Source organism: Phaethon aethereus (assembly GCF_964289735.1).
Source record: "Phaethon aethereus genome assembly, chromosome: 1".
Lineage (NCBI taxonomy): Eukaryota > Metazoa > Chordata > Aves > Phaethontiformes > Phaethontidae > Phaethon > Phaethon aethereus.
Window position 1 is genome coordinate 161640087 of NC_138575.1, and position 25957 is coordinate 161666043.

General features: G+C 39.0%; 2 protein-coding genes across 2 annotated transcripts in view; one reads left to right on the plus strand and one right to left on the minus strand.

The window, feature by feature from the left end:
• The window catches only part of UBAC2 (UBA domain containing 2), a gene marked incomplete at both ends in the record, with an annotated part of 97975 nt that overhangs the window by 36643 nt on the left and 35375 nt on the right, over positions 1 to 25957 (minus strand). The window lies entirely within an intron of this gene.
• LOC309416767 (G-protein coupled receptor 183-like) lies at positions 7408 to 16363 on the plus strand (the record flags this gene model as incomplete). The annotated part of the gene is made up of 2 exons (XM_082014127.1): positions 7408 to 7448; positions 15259 to 16363. 2 exons carry the CDS (start codon positions 7408 to 7410, stop codon positions 16361 to 16363), a joined length of 1146 nt encoding a protein of 381 aa, XP_081870253.1.

The following is a 25957-nucleotide window of genomic DNA, read 5'->3' on the forward strand; positions in this document are numbered from 1 at the left end:
ATGGACCTTTTTGCCTAATACAGTAAGTTCGTAGGCACCACAGACGTACGCCTCCAAAGACACCAGATTTTGGTTTTTTAGACAGAGTTCACACCTAGTATAAACAGGTATTACACAAATATCCATTCAGTTATCTTTTTAAAAAATGTCAAAACTGGTGCCTTTCAAAATATTTTGTGAAACTCGTTTGTACAGGTGAATCCACTGAGTGAAAATTGATTCCTATTAATTTTAAGTTTTTGCCCTCAACTTTCATTACTTCCGTACTTCTACTTGGAAAATTTCAATTAACCTTTTCTGCTGCCTTCACAATCTTCTATGCATTATTCATGCCTTGTTTTAGAATATCTATATGGATATGCTGCTCATCTACAGAGGGTCTTTCAGAGAAGCTATCTATGAAATGATACTAGAATATGACTGACATAGTAAGCGGCAACAAAGGGATGGCTAAAGAAAATGTGGACCCACTGCCTGGTGGAAAAAGGGACCTGGTGACAAAGGACATGGAAAAAGCCAAGGTACCCAGTGCCTTTTTTGCCTCAGTTTTCACTGGTTAGTTTTGCCCTCAGGCCTCCCAGGTCCCTGAGCCTCCTGTGGGACTGGAGCAATACCTGCTGTAAAGGAAGACAGGGAGCTCTTGAGCCCACTGGCCATACAGGAGTCAATGGGACCAGAGGGGATGCACCTCAGGGTGCTGAGGGAGATGGCTGACATTACTACCACTGAAACATGGTGGTGATCAGGGCAGATTCCTGATGACTGGAAAAATGCAAATGTCACACCCATCTTCAAGAAGGGCAAGAAGAGGACTCAGGCAGCTACAAGCCTCACCACTGTCCTTGGGAAACTTATAGAGCAAATCTCCAAGAAGGCATTTCCAGCCATACAAAGGACAAGGCGATTGCTAATAGCCCATACGGATTTACCAAGGGTAACTCTGGCATTGAGGATAAGGAAGGGGAAGGCAGCAAATGTTGTACGCTCTGACTTTAGGATGGCCTTTGACTCAGTCTCCTCTAATGTACTTGAAGAAAAACTGGGGAGATACGGTCTGGATAAGCAGACTTGAGGGAAACTGGCTGCACTGCCAGACTGTTCAACCAGCAGTACAAAGTCCAAGCAGCAGCCAGTTACCAGCAGCTTCCCTCAGGGATCCACACTGGTTCCAACACTATCTATCGTCTTTATTAATGACCTGGATGTTGTGACAAAGTGCACTCTCAGTAAGTTGGTGAATGACATCAAATAGGAGGGAGCAGTCAATATGTTGGAGAGCAGGGCCACATTCAGATACTCCTTGACAGGCTGGAGAAATGGGACAGGAACCTTACGGAGTTCAATCAAAGCAACTGCAGAGTCTTCCACCTGGGTTGGAATAACCCTGTGCAATGGTATAGACTGGCTAGAAAACCAATTTGCAGACAAGGAGCTGAAGAATCCTTTGAATGTTAATCAGCAGTTCGCCCTTGCAGGAAAGGCCAACTGCATACAGGGCTGCATTATGAAGACCATAGTCACTACGCCAAGAGAAGTGATTGTTCAGCACTTCTGAGCCTGAACCTGAGTCATTGTGTCCACTTTTGGGCTCCTCGCTTCAAGAACAGCATTGATCTACTGTCCAGCTGGGGATAATGATGGTCCAGTACCATACCAGGTTGCCTGGAGCTAGAATCTACATCCTCAGAGATACAGCCTGGACACACAGCCCTAAGCAACCTGTTGTTGGACATGCTTTGAACCCAGGGTTGAACTAGATGGCTGCCAGAGGTCCTGTCAAAACTACGCTACTCTGTTATTCTGTGAATAATCAAAGCCTTGTTCTGGAAGCTCATGATCACTGGAGGGCTTTCTCTTCCTGCATTTCACTAGACAGGTACAAACATCCAACCATGTACTGTAAATAAAAGGACTGGTTCTCAACTCTTGTAATTATGTTAATTAATTGTTTGGTAATATATAGTCAGATTCAACATCTACTGGAAATACAGTGGAAAATATACTCTTACTGAGGGACTACTTCAATTCTCTCTTTTCCTTCACTTCACTCGTTTCCTTATTTTTGCTTTTCCCTTCATCCCTTTCAATCTCCTTTCCTCTCCTTTCTCTCCTTTTCCAGAGACCTTCGTCCTGACCCTTCATTCATTATACTATAAGAATATCAGGAACATCCTTTCAAGTGCCATGATTAACCTCTACTAGAAACTTGAGATCTCTGTCGCAGAAAAGGGCCATAGACACAAGTACATGCTGACTTTAAACTGAGTTTATGCCCACTTCATATTTAAGCAGTTAATTTCAGTCATGTGGGCTAGAAAATAAAATTTTCAAACAAAACAGAAAATGTTAAAATCTGAAAGGTTAAATTCTAGAGTTTGAACACTCTATATGGACAACATGTCCATTCCAAAGGTGTACTGTAATAGCAGGCTCTACAACAATTACATCCTCATTTCAAAAAGCATGTTGAATTTCAACATTTGCAGTGAAAAAGAAACACAGCAGACCAGATGGGAACATTCTACATCGTATGAAGTGATGAGATTGGTTTCGCACGGAGAAAGAAACAATAACCTTGAAAAAAATAAACCAGAGATGTAGAAACTACTGGCAGAGAAGAAAGAATCAGGGGCAAGCACTTCTCATAAGAGAAACTTGCTACTTAAAGTTTAAAAGGGTGACTTAAATGCAGATTAAAATAAAACATTTTAACATTAGTAAATATATGCAAAAGATATAGAAAAAATGGTTCTAAAATGTGTCAACAAACGGGTAGAAAGCTAAATGTTACTTCTGCAAAAATATCTGCTGTTGTCAATGGAAGTTCTGCGGGATTAAACTTGCAGAAATAACCTGTTATTTTATTCAGAATGACTCACTGCGCTTACTAACTGCGGTGCTGTATTTTTCTGCATTTAAGTTCTTCATAAAAACAGCAGCCTCACAAATTCACAACCACGTATTTTTGGGGGGACTAAAATATCAGTTATAAAGGCAGCTGCAGATAATACAGAGCGTGTAAACAGTGTGCTTGTAATCCAAGCTACTAAGTTACTTAGTGTAGGAGTGCTCTGCATTCCTACAGGCTGTCTGTAGGAACTGCCATATTACATTTAAGGTGTCATCTTTTATTCCAAAAATGTTAAACATTCTCAATAACATTCCTTAAAATTCAGTAAGCCCCTGGAATAGAACCACCCTTGATAGTTGGGATCCTCTGCCTGGTGGAGCCCAGGACTCAGAGGAATCATCTGTTGCACTGAACCCTTTTGCTACGCATGAGCTGGACACCCCAGTGCCTGAGGCCTCTCAATACCAGCAAAAGGTTTGGGGTACGTTACCCAATACTCCTGTATCTAACTGCCAATATTGTACAGGAATGCAGGAAGAAAGCAGGGGGAAAAAAAAATCAAGACGACAAAACTTGAAGTTGTGCATCTTGAGTGGAAAAGAAAGGTTCCTCCTGTCCACGGTTATCTCAGCAGAATCACTGTAGCTTTGGGTTCATTAAAATATGAGACCACTCAATGAACTGACTGAACACTTTACAATCCCCTCATGAAGACAGACATCAGGCACCTACCTCCTAAAAAATGCTTTATTTTTTAATACCAAGACTATCCAACAATTTATTCCGTAAACTGCTCAGCTCCATTGCAAACCCACTTCAAGTTCCTTTCCCTTCCCATTGGTGAGCTAATCCAGACCTTTCCTCTTCTGCTGGCTAGAAGCTTTCTTCCAAATTCAGTTTTAATTTATTCATAATTATTAAGATGCTAACATATACAATCATTATTCTTTAGCTTTTTCTTTAAAGATCAGTTAATCCTATCTCCCCTAAATATTTGTTGTGCAAAGCTGACTTACGGTACCTGACCATTTTTATTCTACCAGCCTGCTGCAATGTATAGCATAAAATTTCTTCAGTTAGGCATTCACAATATAATGCCCTCAGGCAAGAAATGACTGCAGACCATCAAGGAATTATTCAGCTTATAGCACTATGAAGATATTTATTTTTTTTAATCAAGGCCTCTGTCCTTTATTTAATCTATGATTAGCACGCTGCCACTCATGTGAAGACCAAAGTATGGAGATACAGACAAAACCGAGGGAATGGTACAGGAATGGCTGACCAAACCCTGTGCCACAATTGAGTACAGTATCACAGGGGCAACTATTTATCCTTAACTGGTAAGTTATCACCGTCAGCTAGGTGTTACAGAGTTAGTTACCCGTGCTTACCTACTGACAGCTGCTGCTCTGCATCAGATGTCTGCAGCAAGTGATTGATGGTGACAACTTACCAGGTAGCTTTGCTTTCATGACTGATCATATTAACCAACCCAGAATTTGAGTTCAGCAAGAGAGAGGAGCTTACACCTTTATAAAAAGCAGTGGTCCCCAGTGAATGCCATACCGAGCTAAGTCTGGCAGACTGGAGCTAGTCTGGAGCTAGGTGGAAGACATATGGAGGCAGAAGGAAATGTTGAAGGGATTTAGACGGCGGAGTATTTTGTTGAGGAGGTACAGTTCAACAGCTGTACTGAAATTTTTAGTGTTACAAGTTTATCTAAGCTTGGGTGGTTAATTTCTTCTCCTTTGTCTAGATTAACCTAACACATTTTATATGGCCTCTATATGGCAGAGTTACCATGAGTCATTGGTGAGTCATCATTTACTGTTCCTCTAACTCAAGTCACTTGAGAAATCATGTCTGTCCCCAAATAAAAAGACAGGATTCAGCTACAGGTTCGTTCTAGACACCTGACCTGTGTCCCAGAAACAAAAGGAGTTAGTTTTGGAAGGACAGGCAGCTTTGCAGTTAAGAAACAGGCTGGCTGGATTAATTTTCTGGTTGCTCCATAAAACACCCTTTGTAATTTGTAAGTAATTTCTTACCTTGGGTAGTAGCTCTCTAGATACAGAATTGTAAAGCTAAATCCAGTACCATTTGTAAGCTGCTCAAATAGAGCAGGGACTAAGTAAGCAGACAGAAAATAAATCATCACAGACATCATAACATACTGGTCAAAATATTAACTGCACTGCTTTGATGTCGCCATCTCCGAAAGTAACGAATTAGTATATTAATTTACATGTTACTCTCCTTGCATGCCAAAAGCAAAACAGTAATCTTTTGCACACAAATGTTAAAACCAAACATATATGATGCTTTTTGGCACGCACCATTTCTTGGTTTAAATATTCAAATCCTGGGACAGTCAAACAGATATTGGAGAAACAGCAGCTGTCTAAGAACAGAAAACAAATAAGCTAGAAGGATAAATAGTGAGTGAAAGGATGCAACCGGTATCATTTACCTCAAGCAATTAACATCACACCATGTTAGGCTGGATTGGTAGCTAATACATCAGTGTGACTCAAAGGGTACAATCAAGTAATGTATCTTAATCAAAGGAAGGCAATAGTTTATCAGATCAGAGCAGGAAATGCATATTGGCATTATTTTATAACGGTAAGACTATTTTGAAATAAACATTTCCTTCAAGAAGAAGCTGTGGTACTAATGTCAGCCCTTGAGCAAAGACTACTACATGCCTGTGTGTCTCAAAATTTCCCATTCCTACTACGTATTTTTGCTGCTGGACAGGGAGCCACATTGCAGTATTACTTTGTGTACATATGAAGCAAGTTCCCTGTGCAATTCCCCTTTAAACAGTTTTTAATTATCATTACTTCACTTAAAGAGATTATACTATATTAATAATAATATATAATAATTAAATCAAGAATATAATAATTATTACAACTAATTATATATTGTATATAATATTAAGAATATAATAATAATTAAGAATAATTTAAAAATAATTAAAAAACAAGAAAGGAAAAAACCCCAAATAAGAGCAGTAAGTTCTCTCAAAGACTTTCTGAATCTGGGGTTAGAAGATAAATGCCCCATAAAAACTAAGGTGCTGACAGCCCTAGATCGAGCCCTTCAGCTCCCTGGCATCTAAGGACAATCAAGCCATGTCTGCACTGTGAGTTCAGCACCCCAAAAATCAATGTATAGTGCCAACTAAATGCTCCAAGTGGGCACAACAGTAACTCACCAGGCTTTATTTCATTCTGCCACAGCAAGAACATTTCCCATACGATGAGGTACATTTGGTAAAGTTTAACTTTGTCATTAGATCTGCATTTACTTTAGGCTTTCTGATGAGATGGGCATATTAGTTGAGATCGTATCTCTGCATGCCTCCAGCACTGCAATGTCAGCAAACGCTTGTGCCGTGAACACAGCCCGAACATTTCCAAAGAGGCATTCCGCCCTCTGAATGTGTTGAACTCCTGCCAAAAATAGCGTCATCATGCCTACTTGCTGATCCTTTAAAATCAGGCCACTTAAATGAGGCCACTTTGAAGATAAATAGCCCTTTGCAGTCATGAACGATCAGTATGAGTTTTTGGGGAAAATCCCAGGTAACTGTCAACCACAGCCTCTAACAGCAAAGGACAGGATTTTCCACCTATCTCTGATCTCCAAAATCCTCTTAATAAACACACAACTTCACTCTTAGATCAATGTTCTTTACCCAGAAACAAGCTTATTCCAGGTAACAATGGGTTACCTCACAGTTTGACATCCCATTCCTTTCCTATTCCCTAGCCACCCATTCTCATCAATATAATTTTAGGGGAATCAGATTTGTCTTTTAAAAGTTTATCTCTAATGTATTCACCTTACTTATGTATTAATATTATTATTATTATCATCATCATCCTTGCTCAAAATGCAATAAACAGCTTACAAAGGCACACATCCTCATTAATCTCTGAAACCACCGGAGTTCTTCAACTCCCTTATATATTTTCTAAGGGCATTTCTGTAAAGCCTCATCATTACAATACTAAAACAGTGCTGGGAATGTACACGGGCTGATGAGACATCTGTTTTTACACAGCATCTCAGTATGCCTCAGTTCTGAGGTTTTCTTGTGCCGTGTCAGATCTGATCAGTAAGAAGCAGTTTTAAAGCGTGTACTGATCATACAGCTCTTTGCTGCAAACTACACTTAAGTTATTTTTAAATGCATATGGCATATAAGCAAAGTTTTTCACTCAGGGATTTTAGTTGGTCAACAGTTAGTCAAGTAAACCTCTGGGTAAAGTCCCTTCTATAAAAGTCAGTAATGCATAACTTCAGGGGGTAGGCGGGAGGGTTGTTTCTAATTACTCTCTTTGGACAGACTAATTGTAAAAGGATTAAAAATAGATACTTTCACATCCCATAAAACAGTAGGCAGCAAATCAAGACCAGCATACAAACAAGGGTTTTTTTTAAGCACTTGAAAAAACCTACCCCTCCCACAAAGAGACTCACGTAATCACTCCTGAAAACAATGTGCAAGGGTAAACTTTCGCAGTCAAGCCATCTTACTAATGCCCTTAACTGCTCAGAGGATCCAAGAAGCTACAGACATGTAAGTACAGAAAATAATTAACTTTTAAATTATTTTTTTTCAGTGAACAACAGCAAACAATTCCAGAAAGATTATTTATTTTTTGCATTATACTGAATATTTTCATGTGGTAGGAAGGTTAAATGATCTTTGGATGGGAGGGACAAGGCTTATGGCAGAAATTCTGTGATATTTTATGTACACATATTAATACGCTGCCAGTTAATTTTTACTTAAAGGCTCTGTTGACCCACAGCATCAACAAGTTATTTCAAGTCCTTTCTTATAATACAGCCTTTCAACAACCACAGGGAAACATTCGCTACTGCATTAGCTTAGACAATTTTTTAGTAATAGTAATTTAAATTACACTAATGCAGAAATAACTACTGTACAAGTAGTAAGGAAAGCACTGCAGTTCTTAAGTCAGTCACTGAACCTTGCAGAATAATTTAATAGTAGGAGAGAGCCTTAAAACAAATCCATACTCTGTTCATAAATGCACAGCTTGCTCTATCACATGTGCTCCTTGTCTATGAAACAGCTTTTATTATCAGCTCAAGAACTCCCCAGTCACTCTTCTCACATCTAAATATTGCAACAGAACGTTTTAAGAATTCAAAGTTTTATGAGCTGATTCCTATTCTACCTTCTGACATGCATTTCTTTCAAAGTTTTTAGAAGGAATTCTTTTTCTGAATCGCAAATCTTTCTCCTTTTTACTGATCCTCATGCCACAAAGCTAAAGAAATATTACAAGTGATACAATTTTTATACAACTTCCCAATTAAAAAGGACTGATTTTTCTCATTATACTGGCAAAACAAGACAGACTGTTCAACAGACAGTAAATCAACTATCACTTATCTTAAAAAACAAAGATGGCACGCGTGCCTTTGAGCACAGAATGTAAGAGGTCTGTCTAACATTTTAATGTAATGAATAATAAATTTAAGCTAGAGTTATGAAGTTGTAATCCCTAAAATTAAAGACTGTACCTATACAGGTTCCATATCACCCAGGAGAAAAAAAAAAATCATGTAAAAGGTGTACATGTCTTCTACTACTTAACCACAAGTTGCTATTAAACACCTTTTTCTTCTCCTTGCAGGAATGTAATTGTCAGTGGCTCAGGTTTATATTTTGTTTATTTGCTATATTTTAGGCTCTCTCCTTTTTACATTTAGTATACTTAGGCAAATAAGCTGAAGGGAGGTTAATCGTCTCAGCATCAGCATAGCTCTTCACATTAGCATGTATCTTTGGCAGAGATTATTTATGTTAGATAGGTCTCACACTTTTCAGAGGACAGATCACGTTTGGAAAGAGAGATCCAACAGATAAGAGTGAGACGTGTAAACTTCAAATTACTTCCACTTCTTTAACTAGTTATGCAGCATTTCAACTCAACTTCTTTATTTCCATTTTGCTTACTGTAGCTTTTATTTTTAAGTACCAAATATAACTGTCATCCAACTTTGCAAAGTCTACAGTAAAAGATAAAAGCAATTTGCATCTGCAAATTCCGTTAAGCACTTAAAGAATATTATAATTCTTCATATCCGTTATTAAGACAATTTCATTCATGGAATGCATACTCGGGATTCTCTGACGTGTGGCTTACAAATTTAGCTTTAGTACTCCAACAAATTTGGGTGTATACCAAGGAAGAATAAAAGCACTAGCCTGGAAACTATCTCATCAAAACTAGCTGTGAATTGCAACCTGAGGATTCAGTCTTCAGGTCATTAGGCATACTCATTGTCATTTAGGACAGAAAACTGAACAGCTTTTGCAAAAAGGTAAATTAACACAATGCACTAGAAGCATATGAGTGTTAAAGTATTAGAAAGAAACAGGAAGATTTAGGACACGCCTGTCTCTTGCCTCAGCTTTTATTAAACCACGTGTAGTTCCCAAGCTGCCAATACATACACCTAGATATATGTACCTTAGGTATATGTTCTTTCTATATTAACAAAGCATTCTACTATGCAGCTTAGCATGCACACTTTTTAACATACATAACTTAGTTTGTTATGTATGTTAAAAAAGACTTTTGAATCAAGTCTTTTTCTCAAACAGAGAAAACACTACAGTTAAGATGACTTGTATGGTAAATTAGAAATTCAAACAGTAAATATGACTGGTCAACAGGAAACGATTAATTTTAGAGATTAAAGAACAAATTAAACCTACATAACCACAGCACTGTGTATTTCCCATATTCTACTGTTTTAAAACTCTTTACACAGCTTACACCTATAGAGGACTGTAAGCTCAGAAAATCCTCAGGTTAGGCAATGCAGGGAACAAGAAGTCTCTTTCCCGACCATTCCTTTTAAATGATTTATAATCTTTATGCATACATAAACAACATTACTTTTTGTCAAAGAAATATTGTCCATCTCAAGTGACTAAACCATACTATGTATAGAGTGAGGAGAGATCTTTCTAATGATCTGCTGTGCCTTTCCAATAATTTAATTAGTATCCCTCTTAAATTAGCTACTGGACAGTTGAATCAGGGATTCATCTCCAAAGAATGAAAATGAAAAAAGAGAGACAGACAAATCACACATTAGATTAAAAAACACAGTTAAAGCCTTCTACAAGTTCCCTGTTGCACTGAAAAGATCGATGGTGCTCCTTCAGCAAAAGTGGGAGATGAGAAGCAGCAGCAAACTGCTTGCACATAATCCAAACCCATACAATCTAAGGTTGCAACACTGCAATTGCTGGCTCATAGCTTAAGTCTATGCTTGTTAATACTTAAATGTATGTAACATTATGATACCACATGTAAAGCTTATCATATATGCACAACTCTATGAACCAGGGCTTTGGATTACAATAGTGCTTCCAGACTGGAGCCACCATTCTTTTCCTCAAACACCTTTTGCAGTGGGGACTCGACTCTGAGCTGGGCTCTTGGGTACTGTAGTATAAATGTAAAACGAATTAATAATGCCAGCCAAATGTTTTCACAGAAAACCAATCTCCAAAAACAACTTATTTTCTTTCTTTGATGAGATTACAAAATTGGCTTAGCAAGGTACCTGCACAGATTTCAGACATGCTAGATTTTGTAAGCAGCTTGACATGGTACTGTGGGTTTTTTTTCTCCAAGTGGGTACTACTGCTATCAAACATCAAGAAAGCACACAGAATAGACTAAAAGCTGGTTAGCTAATAAATCACATAAAGTAATTGGCTAAAGAAAAATTTTTTTCCATTGGTGGTCAGAAAGCAAATACAAAGCTAAGACTCGAAAAAGGCAAGTGAGAGAACAATAAAGAACAACCTACACTGGTTGCAAGCCTAGACATAATATTAAAATTAATTTTACACTCTCCCAGGCATAAGGTCCTCGCAGGTAGAAACAGAGAGCAATGGCCATTCCCCTAGACTGGAAATATCCTAGGACACAGTGAATCTGAGAAGTACTCGAGGATCACAGTGAACTAACTTCACAAGCTACACAACTCTATCTTGGATATCCAATCAACTGAGCAGAAAAAGCAGGGACGTAGTGGTGAGTATCCTTCCAGGTACACCGACACCAAGAGCCATCTGGAACCCACCTCCTGTGTGGGACAAAGCTGGGGTTAGAACAGACGTCACAGGACCATTTTGCCTTGTGGTGAGACATTTTAGAAGTTCACCTTGAATTGCCAAAACCATGAGATTGTTTAAAGGGGAAAGGCTCAACACAAACAGCAATTGCAAATTCATTTTAGAGAAATTTAAACAAGAAACACCCACATTTTTTAACAGGGAGGTTGACTGACCAAAAACAACAAACGGGTAATTTGCTTTCTCTTCAGTTTTCCAAATCAAGCCAAACAGCATTTTCAGAAATACGCTTTAAATGAAAAGTTAGTGGAAGCCATACACAAATAACTAAAGTAATAACATAACCTGGATTATACAGGAGGTCACATTAAATGAGTAAATGGTCAGTGTCACTGAGTATCATATGTCTGCAGACTAAGAAAATGTAAAAACCTGAACAACCTTCTTTACAATACTGATATACAGACAGGAATTTTAAATACTATATACCTTAAAATTCTGCATGTACCTCTGTGCAAAACAATTGTGACAATGTTTTCTAAAATTATTAAATTGTTATGGTCAATTAATGTTATATTTTTTCAAATATATACTTCAAAATAGCATCATTAATAAACTCAGAAAGACACTGGGGAGGAGTATTTAATCCAACAATCTAGAAGAGCAAGCATTTTGGTAGAGATTCTAGAGGGTGGCTTCAATGGTGCATCTGGATTTGGGACAGTAAATGGCCATGTTCTCATAAGGTATTCAGGCACACAGCTCATTAAAATCAGTAAGAATCAAGTCCAGCTAGGATGAGGTTTGCAGCAGTAAGGAGGTAACATTCACCACTTTTGCTCCAAGAATGCAAAACACACAAAAAGTATGCAAAATGGGCCTGCTGTTGATTTTTTCAGATACGTTCTGTGGAGGATGTCATATGCTCTGTATGTATTAAGCTGATCACTAAGGATTGCTGCCAAGAAATGAACAGCAACCTGACACAAGGAATAGGATTTAAAAAAAAGTCTTGTCTGTCTTAATAGTCTAGACACCTTTTAGGAAGAAAGTATTTTTTTAAATGCAGCCCTGGTCAAGATTGACAATAAAAAGTGAAATACCTGCTGAGGTGAATGGAGATCATCTAACAACAGTAAGAGCTCAGATGTAGAAAGAAGTTACCATAGCTCAGGTGAAGTGCATTAAGTTGTCAGATGGTAGCAACTTTATCATCTCTTTGGGCCACAAACCAGATGCAGTATCTCAGTTTTGTTTTGTTTTGTTTTTTCTTTTAATTAAATATATTCAGGTAATAGAGCACCTAGACACCATGGTGACTGCTCACAAATGCCTGTACATACCCACATATAGAGAAAATACTACTACTCATCTAGAGTGCTCCCTATATGAAAGACAAAATATTTTGGGGATAACAGAGGATCAAAAAGGACACTTTCCCCACCCAGGGCTGACTCCCACAGCAGGCAGAAGAGCCTGCTGACATCCTCTGCCAAGGCGCACGGCTTCGCTGACGTGCACGCTGCCCACGAGCTGTGGTCCTCCAGCTTTCTTCTCACCTGTTCGTGGCCCATTTCTCCTGCCGTGGAACGCCTCCCCCTACAGCTAGCACCGCGGAGAGACACACGCTCTCTCTCGGCTAGGACTCCTCCTCAATGGAGCCACGGTTTTATGCGAGGCTGAACATCCTATTTTGAGCAACAGCAAGTTTTAGATTAATTGATTACACTAAAGATCTGACTTCATAGCACAAAATTAGGTAACATGCATTTTATGAAATTCTACTCTTGATGTAAAAAAAAAAAAAATCACTGAAACGATGGAATTTTTCCTACACCATAGCTAAATGTGTTTGTATAATAGATAAGTCTACATTTTACAAACATTTATAGAACCACAAATGAATGGATGTGACAATTACACACATTATTTATGAACCAAAACTATTACAACTTTACAGTGAAAATAAAATTACGCAGTTAAGATGCTGTAGCTAGTTACTGAAATAGAACTGTTTATCGTAAATCTTAGATTATATGTTTAAGAAATTATTTTACCTAAATTTCAAGGAAAAGATGATATATGTCATGCTAGGAGTGTGAACAAGTAATAGAAGCATTTTAATAAGAGAAACAAAACAAAATACCTCACTGACTCTTATCCAGCTACCCACACAAACCCACAACATTTTCTGCAAAAAGCAGTCTGCTACACTTATGTAGAATAAGAGCCATCCTACAGGCTCCTAGAAGAGGAAAGACGAAATAGGAGGAAAGTATACCAGAACTATCCTCAGGGTAATAACTACTGTATTAATCAAGCATCAAACACACTAACACCAAGATCCTGTGAACGATGCAGAATTAACTAACATAAAATTACAGGCATTCTTAAATCTGCACTACAGCTGGAGTTGCTATTCACCAGTCTAATTCTTGTATTCAAACCGCAGAACTCCCACTTTACATTTTACTTCCAACCCTGAATGCAGTATTCCCACCTCCTGACACATGGTACATACTTCACAGGTATCTAAGAATCAGAACATTGTATGTTCATCAGTCAAAAATCACTCACCTGTCTTTCCTACTGGCTGTGCAACACAGCAGGCATACACTTCATATACTATCTGGATGCTAAATTTCTTCTTTCAACATATGTAATATAACTCATTTATGTATTTTAATACAAACCATCCACTATCTGGAGGTTTACTGTTGACAGAGAACCTTACACACCCCTGCTAACCTAGCCAGAAGTCTGATCAGGCTGGCTTATCATACAGTATGTGTGGCAGGTACATTAACTGTGAACAACCTGAAATAAGTAGGACAATCTCCTCAAAACATGAAGTAAGGTATTAACCTTTTAATGCTTTCATAAGTTAATAAAAGGATAGAGTCATAGAATAGTTTGGGCTGGAAGGGATCTTGAAAGGTCATCTAGTCCAACCTCCCTACAATGAGCAGGGACATCTAGATCAGGTTGCTCAGAGTCCTGTCCAGCCTGACCTTCAATATGGATAATGAATACTTTCTAAAGTGTGTAGCTTAAAACCTTAAAACTGAGAGGTATTTTCCAGTAAAACTTTTTTAAGGTACAACAGGCTACAGTTGTTGGTAAATATTGTGCGTTGAAAGGCAGATCCTCAGAAATAACCTAGATATTTTAATTAAAAGTACCAGATGGACTTAAAACTCTGGTTACAACAGATTTTATCTCCAGATAGTATTCTGCATTAAACAGAAGCAATCTTGCTTTGATTGCTGTTTTAATCCATAAATGGTGCCTCTAAAAGGCACCATTTTGCAGAACAGCTGCTCGAGGAGTTATGTTGGATGCCCCATCCTTTCTGACATTTATGCTTACATTATGTGACTGTCAAGTAACAACACATCTAAGAAATATTTTGCACTGGAAGCAGTATCAACAGGATGGGGTCCTTTCTGTTTCTGAAATTCTGCTTGGATCATTTTTTGTATTTTTAAGTCCCCCAAATCACTGCCACTTTGCAGCTCTTCCAAGCTACTTCTGATTATGCAGGTTAAATGATTTCTAAAATCTACTAAATTGACAACACATAAAATATTTCAGCCGGGTTATCTCTCTTTTGCAGCACCACTAAAAAGTGACTAAAGTAGTAGTCTTGAGAATTTATGTATGTAACAATATTTGAATTAGATTCCAAGAGCCAATTCTTAAAACTATTATTAAACAAGCTGAATTACTATAATGCCAATATGATTAGACTGATGAAAAAAATTAGTTTCTCCAAACAACTTAAACAATCACAATGTGAATTCTTAGAAAAAAAAACTCCCTAAGAATTAACTGAAACACATTTAAAAGATTTTTTCTGCTTGTCTGACCCTTGAGGACTTCATATGATCCTTTATCATATCATTTCTTCAGACTCCTTCTTCCCTTCAGATTGCTTTAAACAGTCTCTCATCTCCTGACCTTCTATAAACTTCACTTTCCAAATACATCACATCCCTGGTTTATTATTTTGCCCGCTGTCTGATTTTTTTCAAGACAGAAGGAATTGGGATCAAAACAGAAAAGTCACTAAGAGCAATCTTTTTGTTTGTTTGTTTTCTGAAGAAGGCTTGAAAAGTATTTCACCATAGTGAAGTTTCATTTCATTTTTTTACTATCTCACTTTTTGCAACAGAGGTTGGCTGTTGTTATGCAAAAGAAGTTTATCTAAATTTATTAAAATATGTTCCCTTTCGTTGTTTTTTTTTCATGTTAGGTCTACTGAGCTTCCTGCAACAACAGTGGTTACAGAAATGGACACTTTCACAGCTTCTCAGACAAACAGTTCCACTTGTGACTTATATGAGCACAAAGATACAGCACGGATACTACTGTCTGTCTTCTACAGCTGCATCTTAATTCTTGGTGTGCTTGGAAACGCCATTGCCCTCACTGTCATTTTTAAAAACAGAAAGAAGATCAACTCCACTACCCTCTATTCAACAAATCTCGTCTTCTCTGATCTCCTGTTCTGCATCGCCTTGCCTACAAGGATAGCCTACTACGCCCTGGGATTTCACTGGCCATTTGGAGAAGCATTATGTCGAATAACTGCTCTCTTGTTCTATATCAACACCTACGCAGGTGTAAACTTCATGACATGTTTGAGCATTGACAGGTTTTTTGCTGTTGTCCACCCCTTCCGATACAAGATCAGAAGGATTAAATATGCCAAGGGCATTTGTGTTTTTATCTGGTTTCTCGTATTTAGTCAAACTTTTCCATTACTTATACAACCCATGTCACACGAAGAAAAAGAAAGGACTACGTGTATGGAATATCCAAACTTTGAAAAAATACCACATTTACCATTTATACTTCTTGCTGCCTGTTTAGTAGGGTACCTTATTCCCCTGGGGATTATACTATTTTGTTACTCTCAAATTAGCTGCAAACTTTTTCAAACAGCCAAGGAAAATCCACTGACTGAAAAATCGGGGATAAACAAAAAAGCTATCAATACAATCATATTTGTAATTATAGTGTTCATCATCTGCTTTACCCCTTATCACGTTGCAATCATACAACACATGATTAAGAAGCTTCAGAATGAACCCTCGTGCACTGAAAAGAAAATTTTCCAGAAGTCACTCCATTACACCGTGTTTCTGATGAATTTTAACTGCTGCCTAGATCCGTTCATCTACTTCTTTGCATGCAAAGGATACAAGAGGACTGTAATGAAAATACTGAGACGACAAGTGAGTGTATCAATTTCAAGTGCTGTCAGGTCACATCACGAAGAAAGCTCACGCGACTTGGGAGAAACGCAAATGATGGTACTTGCAAAACCTTCCAATGGAAAGCTACCTGAAAAATAAAGTCTGTAGTACACCACAGTGGAGCAAGCCTAAAGACCCAGGGTCCCCAGTAAAAGCTCATAGTGCTCCCTGTACACCAGCTTAAGTAAGATTCTGTTTCTCAGGATGTCAGGAAATTGAGGAGTGATATTGGACTGAAAAAGAATTGTCACAGGACAGCAGGAAAACTCAGCGTTATAATTTCCTAGCTGTATCATTTTGACTGATCTCTTTATTTTTTCCAGGAAATACGCACCATTGTGAATGTTCAAATTCCATACTGCACATGTGTATGCCTGGATGTTATTAACTCAAGCAAAGACTTAATTCAGTTTGGGTGTCTGAGAAAGGATTAAACACAAATAGCTTACAATTCAGACTGAGTACAACCAGAACCTCTGAAAATTGCAGGACCTCTAGCTGAGCTGCAATTACAGCAATGGTTTTGTTAGCAAAGTCACACAAGCAAAGGAAATCAAACTTTGAGATAAAATGGACAATTTCTGTGCACATTCGACTATTGCAAGTGCTTAGTTTATTGCCCTTTGAAGGTGAAACTGCATTTTGTAGTATCTGGAGCACAAATGTCTTACCGGACAATTCACATAGATAACATTGTCAAATGTAATAGATTAAAAGTTAATGAACTGTTTGGTTCTCCCCAACACTGAGTATCTACCGTATGTTAAATCACTCATCTTTGCAAGGTGTATTATCTTTTTACTCCTTTTCCTAAAGGAGAACTTTTCTTTCTAGTATGTATTGTAAAGAGTCTCTACTCTAGTTGTATATAAATTATTTATAAATGGAAAAAATAAGTTCAAGCTAGAGACTGTAATATGAAAACTGCACCGTTTCAGTTAAAAGAGCAGTGATACAGGATTCTTCAGAACTTCTGCTGAAGTCAGACACGGGCACAAGAAAAAACGTTTCAGAAACAGGAATAAATGTTCAAGTTGAAGCCACCAAGAAGTAAACTAATGGGTTAATTCTGATGGTGTGAGATGGCCACATCTTTTTAAGCACTGCTTACCTAAAAGATCAATAAATGAGAACAGCAGGATTGGTTGAGAAAGAACAAGGCTTCCCATCACGCCTTCATACAGCGTATCTGGGATCCCTTTGGGCACACTGAAATTGGGCCAGCAAAGAGACCAAGTGACTTAAACACATCCTGCTGGAATCGGCTCAATACCAGTTGAGTATCCAGGATGCAAGCCCTGGGTTCCTGCTGTCGTGCCCTTCCGTCGTGTTTCAGTTTCCTTCCCTACTTTATCCCTGGCCTCCCCGTCTTTGCTTTTTCTTTTGTTTTCTATCATATTAATATGCCTTCACCTGCCAACACAACTTGGTAATTGCACCATGAGGTTGTGATGGCCAAGGAAAATTAAAGAATGCCTGATAATTACTGGTAAAGGCTATGCCAGATGTCAGAATAAATGTTATTTATTGCAGCTGTATCTCTCTGGCATTGAGGTTGTACTGGAAGTCAAACAAACATAGTTACATTTGTCGTCTTTGCAATTCCTTTTCCTTCCTCATGTGTTGACCTTCGCCTACGTGCCAACACAGAAGGGTCATATCTGAACAGCAGTACAGAAACATTAAATTAATAATTACTTTCTTATGGGAAAGAAAATGCAAAAGACCCTGTATTTCATTCCACTTAGATTGTCAAAATTGAATTTCTAATTACAAAAGACACTATGCAACTACAGGAAAACAGAGTAAGAAAAATAATTTTTAACAGGAGAAGTTCTGCTTAATTCTGTATACTGTAGCAGTTCTGTATAGCTTTTTTAATAAACTATTTTAAAATATTATTTAAGAATTTGTTCCTATTGGAGTAAGAAAATGATAACCCGATAAAATCACAGACAGGCCACTCACGAATACCTAGAAGCTGTAGAAATAACATATATGTATTATTAACATCACAGTAGTACAAGCTCATTTTATTCTACTAATGTCTGTTTTTTTATTTTGATATGTGTTTCATCTAACTATGATTCTAAAACCTTAAAGACAAAGAGTCTTTTTTTATATTTGTGTGTAAAACGTAACTCAAATACCTACTACAGCACCGCATAATGCAGATATCTGTTCTCTTCTGAGTGGAAACAAAGTGAAGATCTATTGAAATATTGAAAATATTTCTCTATTCCCATTTTCTCATGTTAGCGATTACGTTATTTTCAAATTTAGACTTTGTTTTTAAATCACATCAACATTCTCAAACAGCTAACTTTACATCAAAATACCACTTTTGCTCTAATAAGCCTTAGAGTGTTGGTCCAGTTAGATACGGGTTTGAGAAAAGCTATTTTTTCTCCTTATTTTAATATTTCTCAAATGCTGAAGAAACCAATGAAATAAAACCCTTGAAAGGCTAAGATAAGCTCAGCTTCCTGACAAGACTCCTAAAGGCACAGACACACACAGAGTGACAATTTATAGCTGTGGCAGCTGATGCCACTGCTTCCCCTCACCACTTGTCAGCACGCACTCGCACCTCATGCACACTCGTATCAATGAGGAGCCTCTTTTCTGTCTGCTTATCTGAAACTGCCAAAAGTAGCGGTGGTGGTTTCTGTTGGCCTGGGACACCGCATTGAAGTCATTTTGAGAGCATCTGTCCTATTTCTTCTACCAGCTGTCCTGTGGGTCTGGTAGCCATCACGAGAGAGATGGCAACAAGCTGCTGCATGGGAGCAAGGGAGAGCAGTAATATTAAAAATTTACAGCTGTTCTCAAACAACTGGTTTTCTTCAAGATGCCCTTATCCATTTATCCTGCTGGCACTCTTCCCCCAGTACCGTTTGTTGGAGTATTTTTATGATAGCAGTTACCTGTAGTAGCACACCTCAGGTCTCTCTCCTCCTGCATGCCGCACAGACATAAATAAAGCGGGTAAAGCCATAGCTGGTATCTCTCTTCCTCTCCAACACTGAGTATATAACAGATGTGTCTGTCTTAAAAGACATGAGCATGCCACGCCATGCAACACGTGGCTGAAGCAGTATAAACTTTGCAAAAGAAAATGAGCTTTTGCTTTGGCAGAAGCTTTTGATACATTCTAGGAAATCCCCCCTTCTACGTGAAAGGCTGGGAAATGGTCATACAGATCTGGAGCTCGCTCACCCTTTTCACATACAAATAAAGCAGCTGATAAGTAGAAGCAGGCTCAAATGGCTGGCTCATTATGAGGACTTGACTGAAGTTCTTCAGAGAAACTGGGTCTCTATTTGGAGGGTGAAGTCCAGCCAGGTCTTAAAACCCAAGTTCATGACAAAATGTTACAATATCTTTTAACTCTACACTTCAGAGTGTAGGGCTAGGGCAGTTGCTAAGAGGACTCCAACTAGACTATGTGTCAACCGCTGACATCTCTCTCAAATCTTATCTGGTAGGGAATGTGACAGAGCACATGGAAATAAAAATGATGGTGGGGACCAAATGGTACGTTTTGGCTGTCTCTGCCCAAGTCCAGAAAAGAAAGTTGTACAGACACCTGTTGTTGAACACGACCAAGTGAAGGTGCATCACGTGAAAAATCCCAACACACATGCATTTTCAGAAAAAAAGCATTTAGTGCCTTCACCTTTTCTTTCACTGAGAATGCAAAACTAAGGATTACTACTGCAAGTGCTTAGACGAGTTCCCTCAGCTGCCTTGGGCTCCAAAGTATTAAAGCCTAACTGAAAGCGTGGAGATAAAGAACCCAATCTCCTGTGGCTTACAGTCCCAGCAGAAGAGGACAGATATACCCCAAAGCATCGCTGCCTGGCTCTGGCTGTGGCCCTGAAAGCTGTGCAGCTGAGGAACACGCCAGCAACATGGTCACCTCCTAGCAAAAGACAGTAACAGCAACTGTCCGAAGTGGTAAACATGCTACCACAAATAACACAATTCCTGAAGGTGGTTAATGACTCCTCTTAAATCAGCAAGCTCACTAGTATAAAGAAAACAATGGAGCGTTTTCTGGTTTGGATTTTTTTAAACAGATGTTGCATTAAAGACTAACATTGTTCTGAATCTCAAAAGCTTTCAGGTAAGGAAGGAATGAATAGATTCCAAGAAAACGATGAGACAGCCTGCAACAGAGGAAAAATAAATAAGGTGCAGCTGACGAGAAGAAGAGAAGCTTTGCCTTACACGACCAGCTTTGGAGGAACTGAAAAGCAGCGATGTACTCTCTCTCTCTCTCTCTCCTATCACCAGGTCTATAGTACAGAGCAGGGGAAGAACTCAAGACAGACTAAGGTTTGTGTCTTAGCAGTATCCCACTCTGCTGGCTCAATACAGACATGGTCAACGAACACCAAGCAGCACTAAATTCACCTGAGTGAAATATTTCCTAATACAGTTTTGGCTAAGCTGCATTCTGCAGATTAAAGCTGTGGCACAAAATGAACTCACACAAACTGCAACTCTTTTATGAAGAAAAACAGGGGAATTGCTGTTTGTGTAGCAAATGCTCAGACGTATTTCCTCGAGTTTTTTTTCCCCCTCAGAATACTCTCAGCTTCCTGCAATGTCTAACTTTGGACTTCCTGAGGCAGATGGCTCATCTTTGCACATGACAGTCCTCCATCAATTTTTCTTCCATCAGCCTGTCTGGTCCCTCTTTGAACTCAAATAAAATGCCTGTGCCTGCAGCATCTTGCAGCAAGAAGTTCCACAGACTAACGACCCATGGTGTCTGGAGCCATTTTCTTTTCCTTGTGACACCTGTTAGTTTCATTTGAAGTCTCCTGCTTCTTGTACTAGAAATGAGTAAATGCAGCAACTCCCCATTTACCCTGTCCACACTATTCGTGATTTTCCAGACCAGCATCAAATCCCCTTCCTTCAAGTCATCTAGTCTCTTCTCCTAGGAACAGTCAGACGAAAGCTGTTCACCACTTCATCCAAATTAGAGAGGAAGGAAAGAAAGCAAGTGCAAAGAAAGAATGGAAACCCAACCGTGTTTGAGCTGGGTGGCAGAAGAGAACAGGGTATTTCTATACACAGGGACATCAACAGTGTACTGATCTACTTTTCCTATCACAGTAGCATTCAGGTAACTCTCAAAACTGGGATCTTGCCCTCTGTCTGCCAAATTTGGATAACCTTGCTCAGATGCATTAAGTAAAGAAGAACAGGACCTCAATGGCCTGGAAAAATTATCTCACAGGAACCTCATGAAGTTCAGCGAAGTCAAATGCAAAGCCCTGCATCTGAGATGGAATAACCCCACACAGCAGTACTGGCTGGGCATTCCCTGGTTAGAAAGCTTGGCAAAAAAAGGTCTGGGCTCCTGGTGGGCAACAAGTTCTGGAGGAGTCAGCAGTGTGACCTCATGGACGAACACGTACGGGACCATGTGAGAAAGAACATTGAGAGAAACAATCTTTCCCCTCCATTCAGTACTTGTGAGATCATACCTGGAGTCCTGTACGCGGTTTTGGGCTTCTCAGTGCAAGGAAGATACCGACATACTGGGAGAAGTCCAGCAGAAGGCCACTAAAAACCATGAAGGGGCCTGCAGCACATGCTACAGGAGGAGAGGCTGAGAGAGCTGAAATGGTTCAGCCTGGAGAGGGAAGACAGAGAGGAGATGCTATCACTGTCTTCAACTGTCTAATGGGAAGGGGTACAGGAAAGATGGCAACACTCAGTAACAGGCACAAGTTGCAGCAAGGAACAATTAAACATCAGGAAGCATTTTTTCATCATGAGGTTAGTCAGACATTGGGAAAGGTTGCACAGAAAGCCTGTGAAATCTCTATCCTTAGAGACACTAAAAACTTGACTGGACTCAGCCCTGATCAAACTGGCACTACACTACCTCCAGAGGCTCCTTTCAACGTGCAACCTTCTGTGACTAAAAACTTGGTTAAAACTTTGATTAAGTTAGACAAGAAAGCAACATGAAACTCAATTTTATTGCAGTAAAACTAGCAATATAACTTTAAAATCTTCCAGTGTTGCCCTCTATTGAAGCCCTTATCAAAATGCTGTCATTAGCAACCTCCTAGAACAAAGAAAGGTCAAGACATGGCCTAGATTTCTTTCTCAAAAAGCTGCATTCATTTTTCCTCAGTGCAAAAATATGAGTTTCTCCTCTTCCTCTTTTCTTTTCCTCAGTTGTGACAGAAGTTGTGCAAAGGGCTAAACTAAAAAAGCAAGTTTTGCACCTGTTCTGAAGGCAGCAACATTTGTGGTTATCCTATCCCCTCCAGAAAAGTATACATTGTCTTATACCATGCACAAGGAGGGCTATGTTCCTCCCTCTAATAAGCTAGACTTAGCAGTTTCATCCTTCCTGTGGCATGTAACTTTCGAGGGAAGTTGTGGTTAGTTAACAGAAGGCACTCCGAGGCAGCCTACTTTAAATATAGAGATGCTGAAAACTGATTATTCTCAACTTACTAGCCTACAAAGCAGCCAGATAGTGTTTTATCAGCAGCTGCTTATACTAAGGGGCTAAGACCTTGATGAAACCTTAATATCACAACTTCTGAGTATGGAAAGTTACAGCAATTCTGTCTAGAAGTAACAATGACAGATCATTGTCCCCAGTTGGACAGGAAGAGATGAAGCACCCCTGCCAGCTGCATGTGTGAAGCATTTTTGACGAAAGGAGACAGCTGAAGACTCCTGACAAGTTATCAGACTATAAAGGCAACTCCGGGACAATTCCTTCTCTTTTCCTTTAAAAGATACATGCAGTGTATTCACAATGCCAGCTATTTGAAACAGCCCAAACACCCATCAGAATCTTACTCCTTCATTCACTCTGATTGGGGCAAATCAATTATTTTAAATGTGTCAGGGCTAGCTACTAGGATAGATGCATAATAATGTTATTTATGCTAAAAGAGGGATAGAGGGCAAAGCTTCACATTCATATCCCCAACACTTAACAACATCTCATGATCTCTCCTAGTGGCTTTGTTCTAAGAAACTGACATAAATGATCAGACAGGACATCTAGAAAGAGGCCTGCAAGAAGAGAACACATTGTAGGTCACTATGAAAAATGTGACCTGGAAGAAAGCATCTCAGTTCTGTGGAGGAAAAAAAATAAAAATCAAGCCATCTGAAATTACTGACGTAACAGATTACATTGTATTAGTTTCATTAAACAAAGGATCTTTCCTTTTTAACTGCTCTTAACCCACAAGCTAGAGCAGAAGCTCTAAAACTAGCATGCTTGGATAGCACACTGGCAAGCAGAGCCAGTGATCACAAATGCCAGAGATGACTGCAAAACGAGCAGCTTACGACTCTGGGCACAGCCAGGCCATCTCTTTGCCCCTCTTCGCTTTTCTCCTGCACCGTTGCACCCATTCAGCTAGCACCTGCGTCCCATGCCCTTGGCCATGAGGAGTCCCTCCATACCCAGGACTGCAGGGAGAGCCATCCACAGCTAGGTAAACCTACAGAGGCCAAGCTCATGGCTGAGAGCAACTAGCCGAGGACCACCACAGATGGAGAGCCTAGGGTTAGGGAAATGCCCCCTGTTGTCTGAACTGATTTTACTGCCTCCGTAAGAGGTCTCATTACATTTCCTCCACTGCATGTGGAAGCTGAACTTGGAAAAATTAATTCCCCTGGCTACGGTCCTGCCTTCCTAATAGCATGGCTGCTGGTGCTGTGGAGGCACTTACTGTACAGCTCAGCATCTCTATTCAAGCAGTCAAGCACCACTGCCAACATATATCCCTTTGCAGTGCTTCTTGTGCTACAACTTGCAAATTCATAATGAAATTAAATGATTAATGATCAGAATTGTAATTTTAAAATGTCCATAAAAAAGATTTTTGGAACAGATATCAATAAAGAGTTAGTACCGTAACATATTTTAACTACAGATGAAGTCTCATTGTCATATGGCCTAGACAAGGTCCTCACAACTCAAAAAGAAGGAAAAAAAAGAGTAGTATTCACCTTTAATGTTTTAATCAGTTCTTCTAAGTCTAAGCAATCTTTACTGGTTAATTTACATCCTCTGTCAAAACAGATACGGTTAGTAAGACATAAAGATGGAGCTTGAATTCTGAAATTACTTCTCAGAAATCTGATTCTAATGCTTTTTCACAAGGTGCCACTTTCTAGTCACAAACAAAAACAGGAAACAAGTGCACCTCACTGGCCACAGACACGTTGGTGGCAGAAGTTTTTGCTACTCTCTTTCACAGCTTTATCCAACTTCGCATCTCAAAAAAAAGGACTAAGCAAGTAAGAACTATGATTTATACTTCATCTCATCTGACAATGTAACTCAACAGCTCACAACAGGACTCTTCCACACACAGGATGATGACAGCAATGGCCAAGTGGCAGGGAAAGAATGGCAAGGCGTACCAGCAAGAGGCACCAATTGCAAAGCACTTCAGAACTATAAAGGAAATTTTACTTTAGTTAAGTGACCTTTGCTGAGAGCAGCAATACTTTGATCCACAAGAAATCAGAAAATAGCAGTATTTTGAACCAAAATGTTTGCAATTGCAGGAGTAACTTTATCAATAATGATTTGTTTATCTGCTGTAGTAGCCAATGGTAGATGACTATTCTGTGAAGAGTTAGTGATCCACATAACCACTAATTGAGGTGTATGCCTCTGTACCATAGATACTATGTGACCGCTACTTAATCAAGGGGTATCTAATCAATAGTATAATTAATAAATGTATGCACAGTCAACACATAATTACTCAATGCGTAGTCAATGCACATTTAATCTTAAGTATACATATAGTATATTGTCTCATTCAGGTGAATTATTATATGCAACAGTTCTGGGACTACAGCTTTATTAATGAGAGTATAATAATTAATGAAAGTAACCAGAGAGCATATCGTCCAAGGGAGTCTTAATAGCTGAGTCCTCCCTCCCAGCTTGATTCTGTCAGTGATTGATGAATCTGTACTGTGAGCAAGACCCTGGAGGAATACTAGCTATCTCACAGCTGGTGAACCTTACCATGGATGGGATCTGCGCTGTGTGCTGTCCCTGACCAGAGGTCCAGCCAATGCTGTAACATCTCGGGGCTCCCAGCATTGGAAAGAGAGGTAAGATTTCCTAACTTGCTATCGGCTTTGCTGGGCTATTAATGAACAGTTACCTGCCTTGCAAGTGGTTGTACCTTTCTTATTGGGATCCAGAAAGAACTGTCCTCTCCTTGGTGCAAAAGACTTAGTATTTTATTTATGACTCTTCCAATCGCCAACACCAGTAGGATAAAAGATGAGTCATAATCCTTTTTTTACAAAAAGATAAAGTATTCATTCAAATCAAAAAGACCAAAGTGACTAAGTTAAAAATCTTAAACTAATGACTTTTTTTATGAGCAGAATGAAAGTGGACAAACTGATGACAAGGCTTTGCAGAGAATAATAAAGAAAAAAAATGCAAGCAAATTACTAGTTATGGAGAACATAACACTGAGCTGTCCTAAAATCTGTGAGAGAGAATCAAGCAGTGCTCCCTCTGAGAAAAGCTCTAATTAAGCAGCAGTTATAAGAAAAAAAGGAATTAAAATATGGATTTGGAAAAAATCCCACCTTTTAGGGTGTTTAGGATGGCAATGAACATGCAAAAATATAACAACCAATTCATGCTGCATG